The following is a 24,153-nucleotide window of genomic DNA, read 5'->3' as shown; positions in this document are numbered from 1 at the left end:
AATAAACTGTTTTAGGCAGCATATATTGCTAATACTTTGTTTTTACATTTTGCATCAGGGCAAAGGAAAAGAAGATAAACTTTAAAATGTAGTTGGTATCACATGGAGGATATGAAACAACTAATTAGCATCTGAACATTGAAATATGTAAAAAACTAAAGCAGTTTGTGATTTGAAAAATATTTATACATTAAATAAGATGACTGAAATACTGAGAAATCAATTTAAAACTGAAATATATAATAAAATAATAGAATATCATAAGGAAAATAAAACTTTTTTAAAAAAAAAACTTTTAAACGGCTCATAAGAACTGCAAAATACACAAAAATAATTTTAGTTCTATAAGTAAATTATTAAGTAGCATTAGTAACAATTTGAAATCTACCTAGTCCAATAATATTATATTTATCTGCCAAGCCTTATATTTAAAAAATAATTATAAACATAAATTTAAATATTAAATAAAATTTTATAATTTTCATAAAATACTTGTGGTTAGATCTTGATTGAAGTTCACTGATTTTAATAATTCTTCATAATTATGTTCCACTTCATAACTTCATTTGAAATAATTTTAAATATTTCATTTTGTAAATTTAATAAATCATGACCCCTATAACAATTCACTGTCTATTTATATTGTTTTAATTATCACATTTGCCAATTGCTGTTTTTTAATCATTAAAATAACACTTTCAATGAGATTATAAAATAATTTTCTATAGCAAGCTGCACTTGTCTTGCCAGGTTGGATTCCAAGAAGGAACTGCTAGGACCACTTGGTTTGTGTGTGGCACCAGCTAATAATATAGAACAAAGGAGATTTAAAGATTCTTTAGCTTACTGCCCTTTAGAAAGACCTGATGAAGCCTTGCAAAGTGGGCCAAAACGTTGGCTAACAATAAAAAGCTTAATTACTATTTGAGTTCTTTTGACCGCAGTTGGACCATCTTCCTTTTATATATTAATTTTTTTACCAACTATTAAAGTTCCCCCTGCAATCCATTCTACTTAATCATTTATAAAAAAAAAAAAAGAAAAATTTTCTCAAAAAAAGTTTATTAATGGGGAAGGAGATATTGGTCACGGTTTATCTATGGGAGGAGGCTTCATGGTCTGTGTGCTGATGAAGCCTTTCCATGAAAATGTTTTTTTATCTGGCTACAGTGAAAGTTATGTCAAAATCAATAGAATGATTTGAGGATGAGTCTCAGAAAGTAGGGTTATGGTAGGAAATAGAACATTTATGAAACAAAACATAATATTATCACCTTACTTATAAAAATATTTTTGGTCTGTATAATTATTTGAATATATTTATTTTATTTTTTAAATTTTAGATTATTCTTGGTTGGGCAGGAGACTTTGATTGGATAAATGCTAACATGGTTTATGCTCTCTGTATGGCTTTGTGTGGGGCAGTTGTAGTACTGATGCCAGTGATCTCTTCATATTATGCACTCTGTACACTAGCAGGTGCCTTTGGTCTCTTTATTGCAGCCAATTATGCGCTTACATCCATTATACTTGTGGAGTTGATAACACTTGAGAGGTTCACTAATGCATATGGTCTTCTACTTTTAGTTCAAGGCGTAGCGAACTTGGTTGGGCCCCCTCTTGCAGGTAAAAAATAGTAAATTGGAATAACCAAGTGAATTATCTTCTATTAATTCTTTACCTCTAAATTTGACTATGATTTTTTTTTTAATTGTACTTTCTCTCTATTTTAAATTACAAACACATCATTACAATTTGTTTCTGAATTTTTTAGGTTGGCTGTATGACATCACAGGAACCTACAATCTGTCATTTTACTTAGCAGGAGTGTTTGTTGCTATATCTGGCATCCTTCTTGTTGTTCATCCATGCTTTCAATTATTTCAGAGGTTAAATAAGCATTCACAAGAGAAGAAAGCTGGTAAAGGACAACAATGTATTTGTTAATGATGCTGTAAACCGGCCTGAGAAAACTGTATAATTTTTATGTTACGTCATAGATTGATGTTAAACATCTTGTTATATCTTTTTAAATAATTATGATACATCATTTCTTCCATGTCTGATATTTTCTCTCTCTTTTTTACAACCTTCATGTCCAGCTTTTTTCTTAAACAAAAACCTATTTCTTAATATAATTAAAAAAACATAAAAAATACTTATTTAAGTTACGTAGTCAATGATTTTTTTTTTTTTTCAATTTAGGTATAACTAAATAGATTTTAGTTGAATTATTTTTAGTTGTATTTATTAATTTTGATATCGTATGTATATAATTATCTTTTGTATAGAAAATTTTCTTTGATAATAATATATAATAAAACCAAAAAATCACAATGTGATCTATTTCTGTCAAATAGTCTTTTTGAGAGATAAAAAATCATAAATAAATTATCGATTCAATCTTGTTCATTTAATTTTTTTTTTTTCTACTTAAAGAATTTTGGCTGGAATTTAAATTTTATGTTTCTTGTATCTTAAATAATACAACTGCATTATTATTGCAATTGCATAAGAATTGCAAGAACAGAAAACACCACCTTAATAAATGGGTGACCTTTTCTTTTTTTTTATACGTTTTCATTATGTTATTGTACTTTTTTGTTTTACTTATTTGTCCCTTTTTTATTTTCCTTAAAGTTTTTTGTATATTCGTTGATATTTTACAAATAAATGTTTAACAATTAGTATATATTTGTATTAGTATGGAGTAGATATTTATTATAAAATGATAAATTCCAGATTTGTATCAGAATCCTCTTTGTCTTTCTTGTTATTTTTATATAATCAAATTGTATTTTTTTTTTAGTAGAGTAACTTTTAAAATTTTTATTTTAATTATAGAATGGTACAACAGAACCTAATTCATAAAAAATTAGGTTTCCTGTGAATCGGTATATAACTCAAAGTTACCCTGCATATTAAAAATGACAATAAAAACCAAAATATTGTAATTGTACAAACCTATGTACCAGTTCACAGCGAACTTGAAACCATAAGCCTAAAATTAAATTAAGCTTAGAAGTATTAGGATAAAACATTAGGATAGTAATGTAAAACAATTAATCAATAGAAAAATTAACCTCATAAAAGTTTAATATAAATATATATATATTATGTATATTACTGCCTGCCTAATATTTAGTGGCATTTAAGAGAAGATAGTTATCGAAGAAGGCTTGTGATTTCTTCATGTTAAGAAATTGTATGTAAGTTAGAAATGACCAATATCTGGCATGTGCCCAAGTTTTTCTATAAATGTATACAGTCTAGTAATGATTTAATCTCCTTTCATAAAGGAACTTAGATCTGTGATAAGAATTAATAAACCCTATGTTTTAAATATGTTTGTATTGTTATAATTATAGGGTTAATGTAAATTGTTTATATATTAGACAGTATTTGTGATATTTGATAATATTACTTTTTCAAATATTATTATTAATTTGGTTCCCTTCTGATAAAATGACTAGTCCCTCTTATGACTGTTGTATAAATGATTTTATTTGCCACTATATCATTGGGCAGTTTTTTATTACAAAGTTTTTAGAATCTTCATATTTAATAATAAACTTTTTTGAAGTCTAAAATTACTCTTAGTCTTGGAAATTATTTTATCAACTGGTTACGAAAGACTGTACATAAGACCATTTTGTCCATTTTTTTTTTAAATTCTACTAAAGTAATAATAGTGATTATTTCCCTGAGATTGAAAAATCTATAGATCTCTAATCATAATTGATATTAGTGTTCAAGCACAATTGAAATTTAGTGATTTTTGAATTAGTAGGATTGTCATTTGTCTCTGTTTCTTAAATTAAAGTTTTATAGAAAATTTAATTTATGCAAAACAAAGGGAAGAAAAACGTATTTACAATTCATTAGCTTCAAATAAAAGATTTAGATCTTTTATGCGAAGCTTCAATCACCTAGATTAGCAATGAAAGAGTAATTTTCAGATTATTATTCAGTATTATTACCAACTTTTATTACATATGTAATAATAAATATGTATTTTACGAAGAGGGCAACTATTAATAGCCTTATTAAAACATAAAACTATTTCTGTAGGTCATTTTTAAAGTGTTCACTCTTTTTCCAGTACAAAGTAACTTTAGGAGACTATGCCTTTTGAGAATAATTATATGTTAATAAACATGTACTGATACAATGTGATGCTTTTTTGGACTCACTTTTATTAACATTTAGCTCCATTATTGTTAAGAAATTGTTAGAATAAAGCATGAAATAGTTTTTGATTTTTATCTATATTCCTTATAGTTACTAGCTCGTTTTTACTTCCCTTGAAAATCCATCTCTCTTTTCCCAGAAGAAAATTTTGAAAGGTTAATTAGACTTTTTTTGTGCTCAAATAAATGTTCATATAAACAAGGAAATGATTATCAGCAGTATGAATATATTTTGTTTAAATTAATTTTTTTAAATATAAAATTGATAAATTTGTATTTATTTTATCTGTCCCATTTAGGAAGCTAATAATTATAAAAGATCAATATTCATAGCCTAATAGATTTACCACTTTCTCCCTACTACTTAGACCACGCATAAACACAAAGTCTAAGACGGTCATTTTATGGCTTTGTCAAATAAAGTTTCTTTATATAGGAAATGTGCTGTCTCTCTCACCCTTCAGTTGCTTACTCGCTTTCATAATCATTCTCTGTACTAACTGGCTGTGCAGCTCAGTGTCAATCATTTCTTTCAATTTAATTCTGTATTCATCTTGAAGATTTATAACCTTCAAGATTTCTACAAGAGTCTAAATCAGGTTTAATTATTTTTTCTTTCTACTTCCTTATCCAATGCACCTTACCCCATCTTCCATCTTTTATGAAACAAAATAGAGCAGCCATTTATAGGTAGTACTCATAATCACTCATTCAATTTATTTTATTCACTTTGTTTCATCTTATCTTAAATTTTTTTTTCTATTGTATTTCAATCACTTGTCCTTAATTTACTTCTTACAACCAAAATCACTTCAAATATTACAAAGTATTTTTTCTGGTCCATCATTAGCTTCCACAACTCAGTTTTTACAAAACATTACACGTGCATCTGTGTAAGGCTTTTTAAGTTGGAGGATCTACATATGTGCTAATGGACTCAGATTCATTACATTGTGACACCTAAAATTTAAATTAAGAAGCACATTTTCTTGTGAATTTGAAGATAAAGAACAGTGAAGAGTTCTTCAGCAAAATTCAGAAGTAAAAGATTTTTTTGTGGTACATGTCGATACTATTGGTGTGGTGATATCAGGTTCTATCTTGAGCTGCTTTTTGTTGATGGATCAGGAGTGACTCACTTATGGCACTGTGGAACTGCAGTATCCCCAGTTTCTACTTCTTGTTTTTAGTAACATCATGACATCACATATAATGAGTCTTTTTATCTTAATTCCATCTTTATACCTGTACTAAATATAATCCTTAAGGTTGATCATAGCCATCTCCCCATCCATAAAATTATACAAAAATCTGTGTACGGAACTCTACATTTCACATTTGCAGCAGCATGTTTGACTGTTGTGAGCATACCCACAAAGGAAACTGAAAGTGAGGCTCCCCCACTCCTGACTAGGAACAAATGGAATCCTCTTGGAATATATTTAATTGTTAGATTGCTTAAAAGTTTATACTCATCATTATCTGTGGCACTACAACTCTTGCAGAGTCAAGGCCTCCTGCAACTTGGTCTGCCAGTCTTCTCTGTTGGTTGCCGCTGCTCTCCAATTACGGATTTAATTGGTCCAAGATTGACCTGGCATATGCTGCCACTCCATTGATCCATTGGAGCTGGGTTCTTCCTACTCTCCTTGTCCCATTAATTCTTTCATCCTGGATCATCCTAGGAATCATTCTTATTACATGGCCTGCCCACTGAAGCCATCCCACTTTGATCACCCATATAATACCCGGGTTCCAGTAGTGTCCTGCCAGTTCAGCATTGGTTCTCACTCTCTAGATTCCATCACCACAAACTGGGCCATAGATTCTCCTCGATATTCTCCTCGCGAACCTTAGGAGAAGGGCTTCCTGTGAACTGGACGATGGGACCGCCACCTCCCTACGCCTATTAAAAGTGTATACTGAGGCACTTTAATAACTAATTTACCAGTTAAAACCTTTCAACTAATGCTAAAATATGAGTAAAGTCAACAAAAACCAGTGATTGAATTTCATCTCTCTGTTTTCAACCAATATTCAGCGTGTGGACGATGTTGCAGACGCTTTATCTCTCGTGGAAATTATTAATCTATTTAGTGATTTGGATCGACTTGCAGCCCTGAAGCAGGAAGATCCGGGAGTCGAAGCTCTGAAGAAGCAGGGGAATCTGCAATTGAAGCTGTACTTCGCCATGAGATCTGTATTTACGCCATAATGTGAGCCACTTGGAAGAGAGACTATCACGCAAATTGCTTGCTAAGGAGTTTTTATAGCCTAGTTTTAATAAGGATGTCATCGGATGGGCGAAGATATCCATTGAATGTCAGCGAGGTAAAGTTGGAAGACACGGTTACAGGGATGCAGCGGTGGAGGTCATCACCACCGCTATCCAGGATGCAGCCGACCTCACCATCCCTAAGTTCATACCACAGCCCAACTCCTTTAGGAAACCACCAAAGCACATTCTTGCCCTAATCGGTCAGCAAAATAACCTTCGCAACATCTTCGAGCGCACACATGACTACAGCCTGAAACCGGCCATCAATGTGATGACCTGGCAGATAGCTAGCCTCATGCGGGACTGGAAGACCTCGCTCTGGCATGACCAACTACGGAGGACACATGATGATCATCACCAGTACTGGAGACTCGTGAGGTCCTTCGTCAACAAGAAGCGGAGTGTCCACTTCACATCAGGACACGATCTCCTGACATCGGGAGAACAGGCTGAACTCTTTGCCACAAACTATGCAGCGAGGGATGCTGAACGGATGACCAGTGCACCTCATCAACAACCTGGACCACTGAGCCCCAACAAAAAGCCGCTATTCTCCTCCTTCAACCAACTAGTCTGTATTACGAAGCGTCAAAGGGAACAAGGCGTCAGGACTGGACGGAATCCCGTATGTACTCATGAAGATGCTTCCTAGGAAGGGTAAACCCTTTCTTCTCAACATCTTTAACTCATGCATGTGGATTTCGTACTTTCCCACCGCATGGAAACGAGCTATTGTAGTACCTCTACTCAAACCGGGGAAGAAGGGACACTCGACCGAGCACTATCGTCCAAACAGCCTCCTCCCACACATGAGTAAGGTGTTTGAACGGCTCATCAACCACCACCTGATGATACACTGCAGAGAGGAGAATGTCATCCAACCACAGCAGACCGGATACCAACGGGGAGTCGCCTGTGATCACCACCTGGCGAAGCTCCAAGCGCACACCATAGGGCAGATGAAGAAAAACTGTCCGACGGCCTTCATTTCACTAAATTGCAGGCAAGCCTTCGAGAGTGTTTACCACCCGCTCCTACTCCACCGACTGGAGGAATTCAAGTTTCCCGCTACCCTCTGCCGACTCATCGGAAGCTACCTCAGTGGAAGATCCCTCGTCGTACGGGTTGGCGAGAGCCTCTCCTCCCCAGTCCCCACCACCTGGGGAGTACCTCAGGGATTGGTACTAGGTTCAGTACTATTTGTCGTCTTTACGGCACCTATAGTAGCCATTGAACACCCAAAGGCAGTGGTAGCAGCCTATGCAGACGACATCGGCATCTACGCTTCCAGCATTAATGCCAAGACAGCCCTAACCTACACTCAAGAAGTTGCAGCCACCATCACAGGGTCTGTCCAGACACAACTTATTTTTTATCTAGCTAATAAAGTTTAGCTTTTAAGCCATAAGTCACCTTTAGTTTACTTTTTGCATAGCTAAGACCCAGGACCCATTCAATGATGACTTTATTATAATATGAGAGTTTGTTGATTAATGCATAGCAATCTTCTACAATTCTAGATTGTTTAATGGGGTTTGCCCCATTTGTTAATTTTACTTATATTAAATTATAGGGGTTGATCTGGGAGGTCATACTTCCTCTGCTCATAGAACCTGAACCATTAGCTGCCAGGCTTAATTAGTCCTGGTTATTATACACTAAACTATGTATAGGCCAACTCAGGAGCTTGGGTTAACAAATAATTTGGAAATATTTAAAGCTTTATTTATGAATATAATGTAAAACTTTTCTATTTAACTGTAGTTGATACATTATGTCCTCAATAATTCTCAGCAGGACTGTAATTCTCAAAAACTAATTGCAATTGGCTAAATTGATTAATAAGATTCACTTCTATCATAACAAACACTTTTCTCTCAACTCAAATCATTTGTTCAATATTTTATAGAAGTTTATAGTATATATTTTGGTCAAATAGGGATTGTAATACACCTTAAAGAGCCTCTTAAAATTTTAATTAACAATATGACCGCAGAAGAATAAGTAAAGCATGATTTATTGAACAAAAGGTGTTCCCATGAATCAATAATTCTATTTTTAAAAAATAAACAATGGTACAGAGATTTTTAAAAACTCAATGAATAAAAGAAAAAAATTAATGTCTCAGTAAAGCCTAACCAGATTCAGGAACTAAAAGATCTTAAAAAAATAAATAAAATATAAAATTATATGTATTTAAGAAAAATAATACAGTTACATAAATTTGTTGTAAAAATCTTGTATTAAAAAAAAACTTATTACACTTCAGGAGAGGTGAGATAGCATATAATAAGTTTTCCTCTGATTTTCCATTTCTAGCTGTTTGTAGCTAGACATACTAAATGTACACCTACCTCAGTATAATGGTACCTATTGCTTGACCCTCATTTGCCTACTATTATTATTATTAAAACAATATTATTAAGTTGCATAATAATAAACATAGAATGTTATGTAATATTTTTTTTAGATCATCTTAAAGGTATTATAAAACTTCTATGTGACACCTCACTTATTGAGTTATTCATGTTTTATAAACAATGTAGTGTGAATAATAAAGAAAAAATCATTTTAAAAAAACAACACAAAAGTGGCTAATTCTTGTAAATACAATAAGTGTCAAAGAACTTTTGGATAGCCTTACTCATGGACTTTCTGTAAAGATTATTTGAATAAAGCCTGCTAATGGAAAAAAAAATTATATATTTTATATACAAATATTTCTGCATTACTCCACAGAAACCACATTCAGTACACACAACCATGTAACCTTCTCTAGACAGTGTTGCTTTCACATTTATAACATCAACTTAATTCACAATATGTTTATTATTAAGTTAGAATTATTAAAATTAAACAATTAGATTCTTAACATTTATAACTGTGCATTTATCTGGGCAATATCCTCTCTTACAGAGGCTGACCTTTTAGCTTTTGGGGTGTGGTGTTCATGTTAAAGTAATTTAATTGGGTGTAATTCTTTATAACAATATTTCAGTTTTAAACATAACTTAGAATGTGAGGGGAGCTCAATTAGTAAAGATATCATCATGTATCTTGGGTCAAAACTATGCCTTGTACAACTGATCAGTGATCATGGGAATGAATATATAAATAAACAGAAACAAAAAAAAATATTTTGAAAAGGGATAATAGGCTTAGTAAAAAAAAATAGTTCATCAGTTTATTAAATCGGAAATAATTATTTCAAAGATCAACATTATTTTAAATACTAGATTAAATTCTGCAAAAGAATTAGAAATGGCAAAAATTGTTTAAAGAAATATTTAATGTAATGGAAAACATTGTGACATCAGCAGAATGAAGGGAATCAATTTGGACTGAACTACTGTGTCAATAAGCACTTTTCAGGCTTCAACGTCAAATGATATAGATAACTAATTTTTAGTAAAATTTAATTTACCTGAATAATTTTTCAATAGCTTATTAATTTTTCATTGTGGTTATGTACCACTGATCATGTATCAATAAATTATAATTTTTTTTTTCGATAACTTTAATACAGTTTTGTCAGAACATGGAGAGACTCTTCCTGTGGTTATATATATATATTTTTTTAAAAAGGCTTTAAAAAAAATACATTATATAGCAAGAAGTTGCAATGATCATAGAGAGAATCAAGGTTGGAAAATCAGCAGAAAGGGACATCCCTCCAGGATTCATTCAGCATGCTGGGAGGGAAATAGTCAAAGTTTTACAGAACCTATTTCAGAGCGTTTGCCAGGCAAATAAAATTCTTGAAGATGGGGAATACAACATTATTATACCCATCCACAAGCTCAGACCATCAGTTATAGAAAACTCAGAAGAGGAGCAAGCTCAATTTCACCAAGAACTGTAATCCATTCATTACATTGTTGCCCTCAGAATCATAACAGAGAAAACCTGGCAATGTAATTAAGGTATCAGGTACAAAAAGGCATAGTGTGAATGGCCTAGAGTCAACATTCATTCCCATGGTAAAAGCCTGAGTCCTGTACTCTTTATCATCTTTATAGATGAACTAATGAAAATATGTAAGGGAAGAACAGGAAGAACCTTGATGATTAACCTTAAAACTATACTGGCAACAAAAATTTTGTTGTTTACTTTTTTTATTTATTTTCTTTGATTCGCAAGTGATTATAATTCTCAATTTTTTGTATAAAAATTTTAATAAAAAAGGTGTCGGGTACAGTAAAATTTGATACAGTGAATTATGATTTTGGCTACATAAGATTGTCTAAGAGATGAATACACCCTACAGGTGATCCTTTATTTTAATATATGACTGAAGCTTTATTTCTAATGTATTATTGGAAATATTACTACCAGTTATTCTAAAAAGTATCTATCGAAGTATAACTACTAAAATATTTCATGTTTTTTATCTGTACTAAGTAAAAAAACAATAAGCCAACTGGAAAGAAAAATTAAAAACTACTGTCACTGGAAGGTTATATTGTCTAAGTAATGAGCACTATCAGTTTCCAGGTTTCAGTAACATTTGAAATAGTTTCAATTGTGACATCACTTTAGGCCCCAAAATAGGTTTTGTTTTCAGTATATATAGAAAATTAGGACTTTACTAAACTTTATCAAGTACCCCAGTTCCTGTTTTATTCCATCAATATTGAAATACTTAACACTAAAGATTTGAATTTTCAAACCTACAAAGAAAGTACTTTTTATGATAGATTATTATTATCATTTTTAACACTGTCTGTAAAAAAAAAATATGCAAGAATTCTAAAATAGAATTCAACTATAAATAATACTTCTACTGCCAATGAAATATAAAAATGACAATAATACAGTTAAAAATTTCTTATTATTTTCCACATTTTTTAATCAGCACTCTCGTCACCAATTATAAGTTATTTCTATTTTATTACCAACATAATTATTTTCTTCTTCCTCCTGTAAGAGATGCCAAAACAGATAGTGGGAATTTAGGAGGAGGGTCCTTGATTCCTAACAAAAATAAAATTGAAATTTACAATAAAAAATATCATTTACAAGATTCCATCAGCATTTTAGTCCCATACCTTCTCCAACGCTTAACAAATCTGCTCCAGTCATTGATAAAAGAGTACTGTTGAGCCAGAGAAGATGCTTTTTAAGGTCCGTAAATGCTGCAATATTACTTCTCCCAGTATCTTTTATACTTATAATACCATATAAATAGTACTGCTCTGTATTATTAACTTTTCGTGAAAATGTTATTCCACCACCACTGTCACCACGTTGTACTGCTGTACCTACAAATTTCATAAAGACAAATGATATATATATATATATATATATATATAAATATATGAAATGGAATAAATTCAATTTACCATTATCAAGGCCTGCACAAAATTTGTCAGAAGTAATAAAAAATGAAAAACCGCTGGCAACATTGTCCCTACATTTTGTAAAATCAATATAATTGAGATTTGCCATCAGTAGCTCATCACTAGTCGCATTATTCTCAGTGAGACCCCATCCAACTACCTATATTAAACAAAGACACATGTGAATAAGAGAACTAGTTGTTTTGATTCATTTGAACCTTGCTGAGCTACACAGAGAACTTGTGAAGACAAAAAAGAACAGGTCATCAAAGTAAAATGTGAGAGAAGTAATACAATTATTAAGATAATGAAAAGGGACTAAACTGATGAATAGGAATACTTTAAGGATAAAGAAACATAATTTGATATCATTAAAAATGTTTAATCACTTTCCATTCTGATAACCATTATTTTCACGAATTTTAATAAAATAGATTAAAGTGGGATGGTGAATTAGAAATACTACTTCAAAAAGAGCAGAGAAATCTTCTCAGTTAGTTACAAAACCAAATATTGACTAAGGCTCCTGCCTCCTACTCCCTGATGAAGACCTGAAATTCAGTCGGCACGAATAAATAATTTTTTATTTGCTGATTGCACCCCCCCCCCTTTCCCAACCATCTTCTCCACAGATAACAATTAAAATTCAAAGTCATGTATTATGACAGCCGTAGGTATCTCGAAATTGAGGGTTTAGCTTTAGGAGCGTCTAAAAGTTAAAATGTATACAACAATCTCAAAATTAAAATACCTATTCAGAATGAAAACTAATAAATATTTAAATTAATACAATTAACGAATATACAAAAGAAAAATTAATTAAAGAAAAAAAAAAGAAAGATATGGTAAATATGAAGTGAACTGAACTCATTGCTGACTGACAGTCAACTATCATAAATTTATATTTTTCCTAATCTTATAACACATATTATAATATATATCGCTATTCCAGAAGAATAATTAATAGCATAAATGTAGAATTGAATATAATTGACTTTATAGTGTTGGGGCCATAAATTATACAGTTTTACATTTTTGTCATTACTTTTCTAGTGCATGTGATATGTATAATAAACAAATGTGTTACAGGGTTAGAAAAAACAGATGTTCATGAACAGTTACATATGTTCTACATAATTTTTCTTACAAACTTCCTCCCTTGGCTGATCTGCAAGTACAATTATGTTGACTTACAAGCATCTAGTAAATGCATTATTGAACCTGCCAACACAATAAAGTAAATTTCACAAAGTTTACAGTAGTTTTATTATACTTTCAGACTAGCAATATGATAATAAATGATCTACAATGATAATAAAGAATATTAGAAACAAAAATATTCTTTTGTTTTTTTAAATAATGTTTAACTAATCATTATGCTGATTAGAATAAATGAATTATTTAATTTAGTATGAACTACAATAACCACTGAACCAAGAACAAACTACGTTTATGTTTTCATGTTTTTGGCTACAACATGTATTACCGAAAGTTAGTATTAGGATATCTTAAAATACTTACAGTTCCTGGAGTTAACAGATTTTCAACTTCATACTCAGAACTCCAATCAATACAAACTGGCATAATTGCACTACTATACTTTATTGTTGTATTCAATAGAAGCAAAGCAATATCTTCAGCATACCTGTTTGAGAATCCCAGATATGTCTTTGGATATTTTATATCAATTACCTACAATATAAAAATGGAATGCCAGAAAAAATAATAAACTTTTTAAAAATATTATATTAAGAATTGACTACCCGATTTTTCATTAAGGCCAACTATCTAGAGCTCTTAAAACCATAACTGGAGTAGACTAATAAAGTTTATTGTCTTTGCCCCTATTTATCATTAATTGAATTAATTTATTAATTCATTTATTGAACTAATCAATTAAATTATGTGTCCAACCGGAAGAAATAGAAAGATAGGAATATAGAAAAAAAAAAAAATATATATATATATATAAAGGTAGCAATTAGATATGGTATATGTTCGACCGACATGGAATTAGCTGATGATACTCCTGGTACATTTCAAAGATATTTAATATAAAGTGAGGAGGCTACAAGATGAAGCAGCAAAGATGAAGCTATAATTAAATATAGTTGAAACAAAGTAAATGAGGATAAACACTAGAGTTGAATATGGCTTAATATGTGAAGAAAGATGAACTCATCGACATAATTGAGTCATTTTTTCTATCTTAGAAATATTGTCAGTGAAGACATTGTGTTGTGGATTTAGAGAGGGTTTTTATAAAGAAAGAGGCAAAGAGTATGTTCTGAATGGACACAACAAACCGACTGAGCTCAGGACTAAGGAAAACCAAGCTGTCCCATGTCCGAAGCAGTGTCACCATCTACTGTTTTATTTATAAATCAAATAATAAAACTTATTTTATGCAATACATTGGACAGAAGAAACAAAATGCAGAAAACCAACAGAGCATGAGTTCAGTAAGTCACAGTCTTAAATAATGGCATCTCCCAGAATAAATAATTATTTCTTTTTTTTGTTAGTACTGTTGTATGCTTCAGAAAGATGGAGGGTCATTAAAAGAGCTACTAATAAACTTCAAATATTCATAGATGTATTAGGAGGATACTTGGCATCCATTTGTCTAGAAATATTTCCATCAAAGTACTGGTAACCTTAAGCCATTAGATGGGGGCCCAGGAACACATGGAAGAAATTCATCAATCTGAGGGTGAACTAGTTGGGACAGCAATAGAAGGAAGTGAAGAGGAATTAGCATTTTATAGAGGTAAATGGAAACAGTTCATGATGGCCCTTTGCTTTACTAAAATGTCATAACCTTGATAATCTAAGGAGAATTTGTATTACATTTACATATACCCCTGAGGATCTGCAATTTTTAAGACCAATCATAACAACAAAGTAAGATTAACTAAACATGTGGATCTTAGCGTTTGCATTTAACAAGACCTTACCCCTTGTTGGTATAAAAATTACTAGATTGTCATAAAGACTTACATATTAAACTTTTATTTAATGTAACCATTCTGATTACACTATATTAATAACCCTATAAAATATGGTTGAGCATAAATAACCATATAATCTCTATTCTGACAAAACCCACCAAACTATAAATTGTTCTTTTAAAAAATAAAACTACTATTTTAGTGAATCAAACATAAAATAAAATAAAAACTTGCAGCTGATGAGTTTTACTAGAACATTAACATCATGGACTGTCTAGAATGGAGTTATATGTTGAGCTGTTTTAATAAAAATATAGAAACAAATAACTGTATGTATGAATAGTGAAATAAAATGGTTCTTGCAGAAATAGATTCACTTATGAACAATAAAGGTACTGAAAATAAAAAATAATTAAATTTAAAAAAATAAAAATAAAGTAATGATGATAAGATAGTTGACCATGGATAATATATGTGAGCAGAAGATAGTTGGGGGTGTGGTCACAAAATAATACAAATAAGTTTTAAAAACTTATTTAAAAGTGCCAACGTTTCAGCTAGAATTTCAATATCGATAACAACCAATGAACAGAAAATTTTATATTAAGTATTTTAACTTATTTGTGTCATTTTCTGACATCACCCCTAACCATCTTCTCCTCTTCTAAAAATAAAGTAATAACAGTTAAACACAAAATAAAAATAAAACAAATATAATTAATTATAAAATAATTTTTTTTTTATACATTCATTCGTTGTTCCACCGGATCTAAGTATTCCCAAGAAATATAGTATTTTCCAGCTACTATAATAAAAGTAGCATTATCTGTTCCATAGTAGGTTTCATTGTAAATACAATGAGCAGCTAGAAATAAAAAAAAAAATACATGCATTAAATGTAAGATATAAAATAGTATAGATTACATAAATCTTTTTTAGTAACAAATAAATGTGACTAGTGGTTTGTTATTAAAGCTTGAATGTTGACACTGCAGCTCATTTACGGTGAAATTCAATATGTAGGATACTTCTTGCACTGAAATTTCCAATATATTGTTAGAAAATGATATATTGACTAAAAATAATCATTCGTTAAAAAAATATTTGTTTAATTAAATATTCAAAAGGAGTGTAAGAATAATTAGTTCATTTTTGTTTAAATTAATAAAATGCTTATTTATTTACATTGTGATTTTTTAAAAAATTATTTTGTCCTCCTTATCATTGTAAAACAACTGTTCACCTTAATTTAGTGCACTGGTATATAATATATTATTATTCACTTATTGTCTGAAATAATATTTGTGGAGTTTCATTCATTAATGTGCCTTTCTTTTTCACTTTATAACTTTGAACAGTATACACATAAAAACCCAAAGTAGCTGTGATAAGTCATATGCAAACAAAGTCCACTAAAAACCAAACAAATTGATATAGTTCACATTTCCCTCCCTCATCCTCTCCCCCAATTTGTGTGGGAAAAATCTACCTTTTTTGCCATTGATTATGATCTCTAGTTTTATAAAAGAAAAACATGAATATTTCAACCACTCCACCCAAATAATTTTTTACTAAAACAAAAGTCATAGTAACAGGGGATGTTCTTGGTTCAATATAAGAAGTGTTTGGATGTGGCACAACTGAATCAATAGCAACTATACGTGAGAAAAAGGGAAAGGTAAACTTTTTATTCCCAGTGGTATGAGATTAGATCAAGAATTAAAAATTACTAACCTCAACCATTTAAAATATTTTTCTGCTCCGATATAGAGAGCTGAAATGTTTGATATCTAAACTCATCTTAATATGTTGGTAAATAAAGAAATTGTATGGAAAAAACCTCAAAACTAGTACAATCTCATCACTTTTAATGATAAATAAAACTTACTGGTGAAAAGAGAATTTCGTACTAAATTCTTCATCATCTTTCCAATTGAAGCAATTGTCACAACCAAATGCAACACTCTTAATCATTTCATACATTTTAATTAAATGTTCAAGCACTATTTAATCAGAAAAAAAAACAAGCACAACCAAGCATATTCCAGTTCATTCTACATTCAATTCTCACCTCAAGGCACTAACACTTTGAGGTAATCATTATCTTGTTAGAAGTGATATCGAATCCATCACTTTGTTTCATCCAGAAAGTGTGTGGCCCAAAATCATCTTTAAAGTACCATCTGTAGTTGGAACACATTTTCCTTTGTTTATGGATGGACAAAGACAGTCAAGTTAAAAGTTGACTTGTTTTACTAAGTCTCTAGCTCTTCACAAAGTAGCAGATTATTGAAACTAAAAAAAAAAAAACTGCCTACAGAGTTTTAGTTCCCATTTATGGTAATATTATCCTATTTCAGTTATTTGGCATCATATTAAATTTTATTTGTCCCAAGATTAAGACTTTGGAACCAAGATCAAGACCAAGACCAATCATATTTTAAACAGCGACATTAATCATTGAATAGATTACTCATGACTACTAGAAGACCAAGACAAGATGACTAATGCTCCCAGATGACCAAGAACAGAAATCACCAACTGAAGAGATGCTCATCGTAATATTAATATTTGTTATTTTGATTATACATGCTCTAGTATTACTCACTTTGAATTATGTTTTTCACGTAATGCATTTTTTATTAATTCATGCTTATTTTCTGTTTTAGAGGGATCAGAAAAAAAAATCATATGTAAATCATTATATTCTTCCATTATTTTTATATTGCTAAATGTTTAGTAATTTCACACTGTCACTACTGGTCACTTCCTACATCCTACACCTATAAGGATGTAACCAAGAGTTAATATCTCTTGACTGTCCCTGTCCTTCATCCAAGATCAACCTGTTGAACTGAATACCCTCTCAACTGTAAGGGAATACCTTATAGAGTAGTATCTGTTTCTGCAAGGACCTAAAGTGAATACCTTTAGGACTTGCCATCTCCTACATGACCGTAAGCAACTATCTTACGGAGTTTCTATCCTGCTAGGACCTGTAAAACTTGCCCCATTCCCCTGTGCCATACCCATAAAACTAGCCAATCTTCACCTCCTATTGAACATGCATTGTCAAGGGATTCTGATGTAGAGTACTCACTTCCAAAATTGGTGCCAGGACTAATTATACACAGTACCTCGACTGTTTTACATGATATCTGGCCTTTTTCTAAATTTTTGTCTTTAAAGAAATAAAATGTGATATCAACTACGATATAAGGTCATAAAAAGGTGATAATTCTTTACCACATGTACCCATATTTATTAGTTCTTAAATTTTGGTCCTAAGTCAACAAACATTAGGCATTTCTAAATAGGGACCCTTACAAAGACATAGTGCATGATATTATTTACCTGTTTTCTATGCAATTATGAAATAAAAATATAACATCTAATTTGGACTACATCAATTACATATTCATCTAACATTTTAATTTTTTTTTCTAATAACATTGTAATTAATTAATAAAATCAAATAAAACATTGTAAATAGTAAATATAAATAACATCACTTAAGCCAAGATATATCATAATACCTTATAAAAAATAAAAATTAATGCTTCATTCACGAGAGTTACTAGGTATCATAGCTTAAACGATGATATGGTGAAGCAGTGTAAGCCCACCTCAATTTGTCAATCCACTTCACCCCAAAGATAATTACGTTTGTAGATTATTTACGATTATTAAAAAAAAATTGTTAGATTTTTATATTAATATAATGCTGATAATATCTATAATGTTTGAATATAGTGTTTATATAGTATATAAATAATGTTTGTTATAGAAAAAATTAGACTTGATAAAGGACAAAAGAGTCAGAAAAGTTTTCTGTTGTATCAAATAAAACAACATAAAGCTGAAGAGGGTTTATTTTCTTCCTAAACATATAAAAATTTAAACTATATTTATATTGAATTAACAAGGTATGTACCTGTCAATATGACTTTTGGGTGAATTATACTTCCTCCACAAATATAAGAAGGACTTTGTTGAGTGTTGTACTGTCTGTATATTGCCACATGCCAAGGAAATTCAGAACGTAATGTTTTACCTCCAAATGAAATAACAGCTTCAAAACGATTCAAAGCATATCTCATACCACATTCTGGAAAATATGGATAAAAATAAAGTGAATTATACTAATAGTATTAACACATATTATTAAATATAATTCATAAAAATACTATTAATTGTTATGAATATCTGAGATGTTCTGTGAGACCAATAAAAAAAGAAAAAAAAGAAAAAGACTTATTTCAGACTTTCCTTACCGTAAAATCCAAAACCTACATTGCTTACTGCATCTTTGTTAATATTAATAAGTAAATTTTTTTTCTCATTTAGATTTGATCACAAATCATTTATCTTTCAAAGGTGTATCGGGAAAGTACCAGAAGATGTACAATTTTCAAATTATTATTGAAAAACCGAACAGGTTTCTATAAAAAATCTGGACGAAATAATATTTAAAAGTATCTGTACAAAGTAAATAATGATGTTATGGTTAATACCAATTTGATTTACATTATATTTTTTGTTTTGTTTTTTTATAATAATAATAACATGTAGAATTAGATGTCTATCACCTCCAAAAGCCTCTGCCAGTCGGCTTAGTGCAGCAGTCAAGATTCGGATTTGCAGGAGATCTCTGGAGTCCACAGACACTCTGTTCAGCCATCTGGTTCTAGATCTTCCCACTCATCTAATGCGGTTCTTCTGTCATGAGCCTTTGGGAATCCTGGAGTCATCCATCCTAGAGATAGATGTGGATAGGATCTTAATGAACCTGACCATATCTATCTTACAAAAGAGCTCATACAGCTCTCAGTGTTTTTCTTCAGCCCCAGACAGTCCTATCTTTTATAAGCCCAAAGATTTTTCTAATAATCCTCTGCTCAAAAGTCACAAAGGCCTCCTTTAGGGCATGCACTGATCTGGCCATGAGATCAAAGTCATCTGCATAACCTAGAAGTTGGACTAAGCTGGAAAACAGCCCTGTAGAGGGGGCAAGATTTGTTACATAGTCATTGCAGGCCAAAATCCAAAACAAAAAAAAAACTAAATCAGTTCACTCATTGTAGAGATAATCATTTGGGCACATGATACTCTAATATGCCAGATCTGTTGAATATTGCACATCAAAAACTTAACCCTTTAACAATATTCCCTTACCTAAGTGGTAAAGAAAGTAAAAAGAAAAGTTAAACTAACATTTAAAATTTTCAATATATTTTAAACTTATTGAAAATTTGAAGAGGCTTGTAATAGTGTGGATTCATAAATGGTATAATGAATAATGTAAGAGCCCAAAATCACTTTTTATGTATTGTGAAAAATTAATTTCATTTCATACAAATATGAATTTCAAGTATCAATTACATTTATGAATTACTTATATTTACACTTGTGTGATTTACTCGACTTTCATTTTCATCAGATTATATATGTGCCAAGGTCTGACAATTCCAATCTTTAATTAATTACAAAATAAGACAAAAATCGAATTTCTACACAACAATATTTTATATTTTCCTTATTAGCTATAGCCCAAGTTGACTCTACAGCAAAGGTGATTTCATTTCGCATAAACTCTTATTATAAGGAGAATTCACTATACAAGAGATCTTAAACAGAGAAGAGATTTGATCATTGTTGTTCACAGAGAAGGCAAAAGAATTTAAGCAATCAATATGAGTGCTCTGTTGATTAATGATAATCCAAAAATCTGGTGAGAGAAATGAGGAACATACTTTCCATCCCTGTCCATTATCGTAGGGGTTAAATTTCAAATAAAGTTGCCGATAAAGCAGTAAATTTGGGCCAGAAGTCAGAAAAAATTCTGGTAATAATCAATTAAGTCAGTGTAACCACAATATAACTAGTGTTCTCTGTGCTTTATCAAAAAAGATCTTTATAATAAGGACTTGTATTAAATTTGTGTTCTGATATCAAAAAAGCCCATTCTGATCAACTTGTCAGAGTATTCATTAATAAATAAAAACAGTTTAATATGTTTTTTATCAAGTCCTAGGCCAGAACAAAGTAAAGCAAAGGGACACTTGGCTTGGATTGCAGAATTTAGAGAGCAATACAATGAAATTATGTCTCCTTTAATTTATTACTGAGTGTTAATCTTTTAAAAATTGTTAATTTTCTGTGTATAAATGAAAAACTAAAACAAAGTATTGATATTTTCTTTCTTTTATTTTCATTGTGTGGACTGGAGAAGTGACAAATGTTATAATAATCAATATATATATTTGTAGGAATAATTATCAACTTAATAGTATATTTTACTAACAATACCTTGAAAATCAGCTGTGAGACTTCCATCTAGAACAATAGAAAAAAATTGTGTAAAAAGGCAGTACTAGTTCAACTAGGCAAGTAATACATTTGGTTTATTGCAAGGAAACCAATAATTTTCCAATGCACCCAGTGTATTTTCCACCAGACAAAACTGCTGATATCAGCGTATTTAGTTCACATAAGTTCAATAAATAACTTAAACCAAGCCATTATTTTTTATTAATACTTTGGCATATTTATTCATCAATATAAAATAATACTTATAAAAATGAAGCTGAAATAAAAAAGCACTTTAGTAACTATTTCAATAATCTTATTCAAGTTAGATTGAATATAAGAAGCAACAAGTAAAAGAGATTTAATTTCATGATGTGTTTCTAGGTATGGTCACAAATAATTTAAAAAGTTAAAAAGACTTCTGGGAAATTAAATTATGTGCATTTCCAACATTCAGATTAATTTTTAACTGAATAATCAGATACAAATTATTAAATAAACGAATGAACACTAACATTAACAGTTCTTTATTATCAATGTTAGAAGCAATATATTGTAATGTAGGTAATCAATTACTTATCATAAATAACAAAATCTTTTTAAATTCCTAAATCTTCATAGCATCCATGCTGATAATAATTCCAGTGGAATGATGAAATCAAATATCCAATTTAAAATACCTAAAGATTAACATGTATTTTCTTAAATTAATTTATATACTTACACAAAATAAAGAAAACGATAGCTAACATGCTTCGACTGATTACGACACGAAGCTTAGTAGTAGTCTAGTGACCTTGGATTAGCGGATATTTCAGGAATATGATTCCTGGAGGAAGAGCCCACTAACAGGTTTTAGCAATTCCTATCGATCACAATAACGATATAGCTAGCTTACTACTACTACTGTTTATACCAAACTTCATCCAGAATCAAATTATTTTTAAAAATAATTGATTTACCTGCTTTTGGATTAAAATATTAGATCATTATTTCCATCAATGTTGGGAGTGGGTAGCTTATTAGGTAAGGCAATGGACTACTAACTCCAAGGACCCGGGTTCAAATCCAACTGTGACAGATAATTATTATCTGTTTCACTGTTTCCCCTAAGTCAGCTCAGTGGCTTCAGGAGCCATCCAGAGTCCACCCAGCCTCATAGTAGGTACTCTTAGTTGGGTAAAAATCTGGCGATCGAGCGCGATTCTTACCAAATCACCTCCTTACACAACATTTGATCTAGTAACGATACTCCCTTACAAAGTACTTGCACCCCTGACACTGGTCATGGGTTGTAGTGGTACAGATTTAATTTTTTTTTTAAGCTAATTAATATCAAAAACAGATTATCAAAAGGTTGGTTGTTTGAAGAGCGAGTATTAAACACGTAAAACATATTTCAAGTGAAATCTGTTGGGGTTATTTAATGAAAGCTAATCTTATTTTGACCTTCGGAGAAATAACTGCAGTTTATCTCACTGATCTTGTCTTTCTTGGAACTTAATTGGGAGACAGGTAGGAAATTAAATAGATTTAGATTGGATCAGTGTTTTATTTATTATTATTTTAATGTTTAACCATTTACATCAATTATTAAAACATCTAATCAAATGAAGTCCTATTATCTACTGAAAAACAATATATGTCTTTTTTTTTTTTTTTTTTTGTTACTTGGCGTGTAGAGAGGAATGGGGAGTGAAACCACCTGCTTTATTGTTAGAGTAGAAAAATAATTTGAGGGCAGTAATTTTTAAAAAGAAATATACAATGCATCTCATTTGGAATGACACCCAAACATGTTGATACAATTCGTTGAAGGATAAGATGGTTCTGGTCACAAATTTGGGGGGGAAAACCGTTCTTTAATAGCCCACATTTCTTTTTCTTTTATTCTTATATCAATTATAATTATATAGATATTAGTTGTTTTTGTTTGTTAACTTTTAAATTTTTTCTCTTTTATTCTTTAATTACATAACTTTTTTTTATTAATGTATTTTTGTTATTTATTAGTGTTCAGGGGTTACATAGCACTGAAAATAGTTAGGGATGTCTTTTGGAAGAGACTAAATCCCCATCGCATCATTCTTGAAGAAAATCCAACAGTTATAAAATAACCATGTAAAGCCAACCAGGCCGATATGGCGATAAAGAAATATATGAAAATAAAAGTCTGTACCGTAATAACACATCCAAGGTTCGAGGATTCAGTACCTTGTAAGGAAGTACTTTTTCTTGAACAACGGTTGTGAAAGGATATCATTTATTCATGATCATGCAAAAACACCCTATTTTTCCCAATTTAGTACCAACTTTATGAGGCTGAGTGGCTCCCCGAACACACAGGGTTGACTCATGGCTATATTAACAAAATATATCTGCCACAGCCTAATTCCAACCTGGGTCCTTGAGGATATAAAATTAATCATGATACCATTTTCATTTTCATGTTATGGTATGGTAGAGTGTTTTTATATTAAAACAATGAGCAATTCTAGACCTCTGATATATTACCTTCAGAAACCTCTGTATTGTGCAGATTTTTCAAACTCACCAAAGGCCTTGCTACGACCCTTGTATAGGCGTAGATAGATTTGGGAAAAAGTGGATATTTTATTGAGATAAGTCTACTCGTTTTTGAATTACAGAGCTGTCCTCGGGAATCAGCTAAAAAAAAAAAAAAAAGGCAGCTTCTCTAATTTAACTAGAGCAATGAAATGAGTGTCATTTTATAGTATATTCCCATGCCCTTTTTTATGATATGCAGCACTATATAGGTTAACATTTAAGCTAAGTTAACATTTCCTAAAACCTAATTAACCTTTTAATTTTAATTTCCTCAGGAAGTACATAGTTTAAAATTTATTCCTTAAGTAGGTTGTAATGTAAATTTTCTAATACCCAAATTTTAAAAAGATTTCCTTTCCCTTTCCATTCAGATCTATCTGCTTCACAATACAAAAACAAAAGAAATTCATAAACCTCTGCTTTCATGAAGATTTTCAAATGGAGACAGAGAGCGGCACTTTTTGCCACAGCACATTGTCATGGTACTTGCAATGTAGTTGGTAGCTCTATAAAGCACT

The 24,153-nt window shown here is 30.9% G+C and overlaps 2 protein-coding genes across 4 annotated transcripts in view; one reads left to right on the top strand and one right to left on the bottom strand.

Moving 5' to 3' along the window:
- The window catches only part of LOC106686893 (monocarboxylate transporter 9), a 62,863-nt gene extending 58,594 nt beyond the window's left edge, over nucleotides 1-4,269 (top strand). For all 3 annotated transcript variants that reach the window (XM_014430483.3, XM_014430486.2, XM_067048937.1), the window contains 2 exons: nucleotides 1,344-1,626; nucleotides 1,775-4,269. In XM_014430483.3, the coding sequence (XP_014285969.1) occupies nucleotides 1,344-1,626; nucleotides 1,775-1,947 (456 nt within the window). In that variant the 3' untranslated portion in view covers nucleotides 1,948-4,269. The remainder of the gene's footprint in view (nucleotides 1-1,343; nucleotides 1,627-1,774) is intronic.
- Nucleotides 4,270-8,058: 3,789 nt separating this feature from the next.
- Nucleotides 8,059-21,875, bottom strand: LOC112211176 (modular serine protease). Its single transcript, XM_024362351.2, has 8 exons — nucleotides 21,792-21,875; nucleotides 21,068-21,094; nucleotides 18,693-18,866; nucleotides 15,505-15,623; nucleotides 13,329-13,499; nucleotides 11,811-11,967; nucleotides 11,517-11,729; nucleotides 8,059-11,442 (listed from the first exon to the last, which is right to left on the bottom strand). Exons 1-8 carry the CDS (start codon nucleotides 21,817-21,819, stop codon nucleotides 11,372-11,374), a joined length of 960 nt encoding a protein of 319 aa, XP_024218119.1. The 5' UTR covers nucleotides 21,820-21,875; the 3' UTR covers nucleotides 8,059-11,371.
- Nucleotides 21,876-24,153: the final 2,278 nt, after the last annotated feature.

The sequence above is a fragment of the Halyomorpha halys genome, unplaced genomic scaffold (assembly GCF_000696795.3).
Source record: "Halyomorpha halys isolate HHAL.00 unplaced genomic scaffold, Hhal_1.1 Scaffold894.1, whole genome shotgun sequence".
NCBI classification, from domain to species: Eukaryota; Metazoa; Arthropoda; class Insecta; order Hemiptera; family Pentatomidae; genus Halyomorpha; species Halyomorpha halys.
The sequence above is the reverse complement of the archived record's forward strand: the minus strand, read 5'-3'. Positions and strand labels throughout refer to the sequence as shown.

Coding starts and splice junctions, on each gene's coding strand:
- LOC112211176 (XM_024362351.2), bottom strand. CDS start 21,819: ATGTTAGCTATCGTTTTCTTTATTTTGT. Junction 21,095..21,791: donor TATCGTTTTCTTTATTTTGT/GTAAGTATATAA, acceptor CTATTGTTCTAG/ATGGAAGTCTCACAGCTGAT. Junction 15,624..18,692: donor CCCAAAAGTCATATTGACAG/GTACATACCTTG, acceptor TTTTATTTCTAG/CTGCTCATTGTATTTACAAT.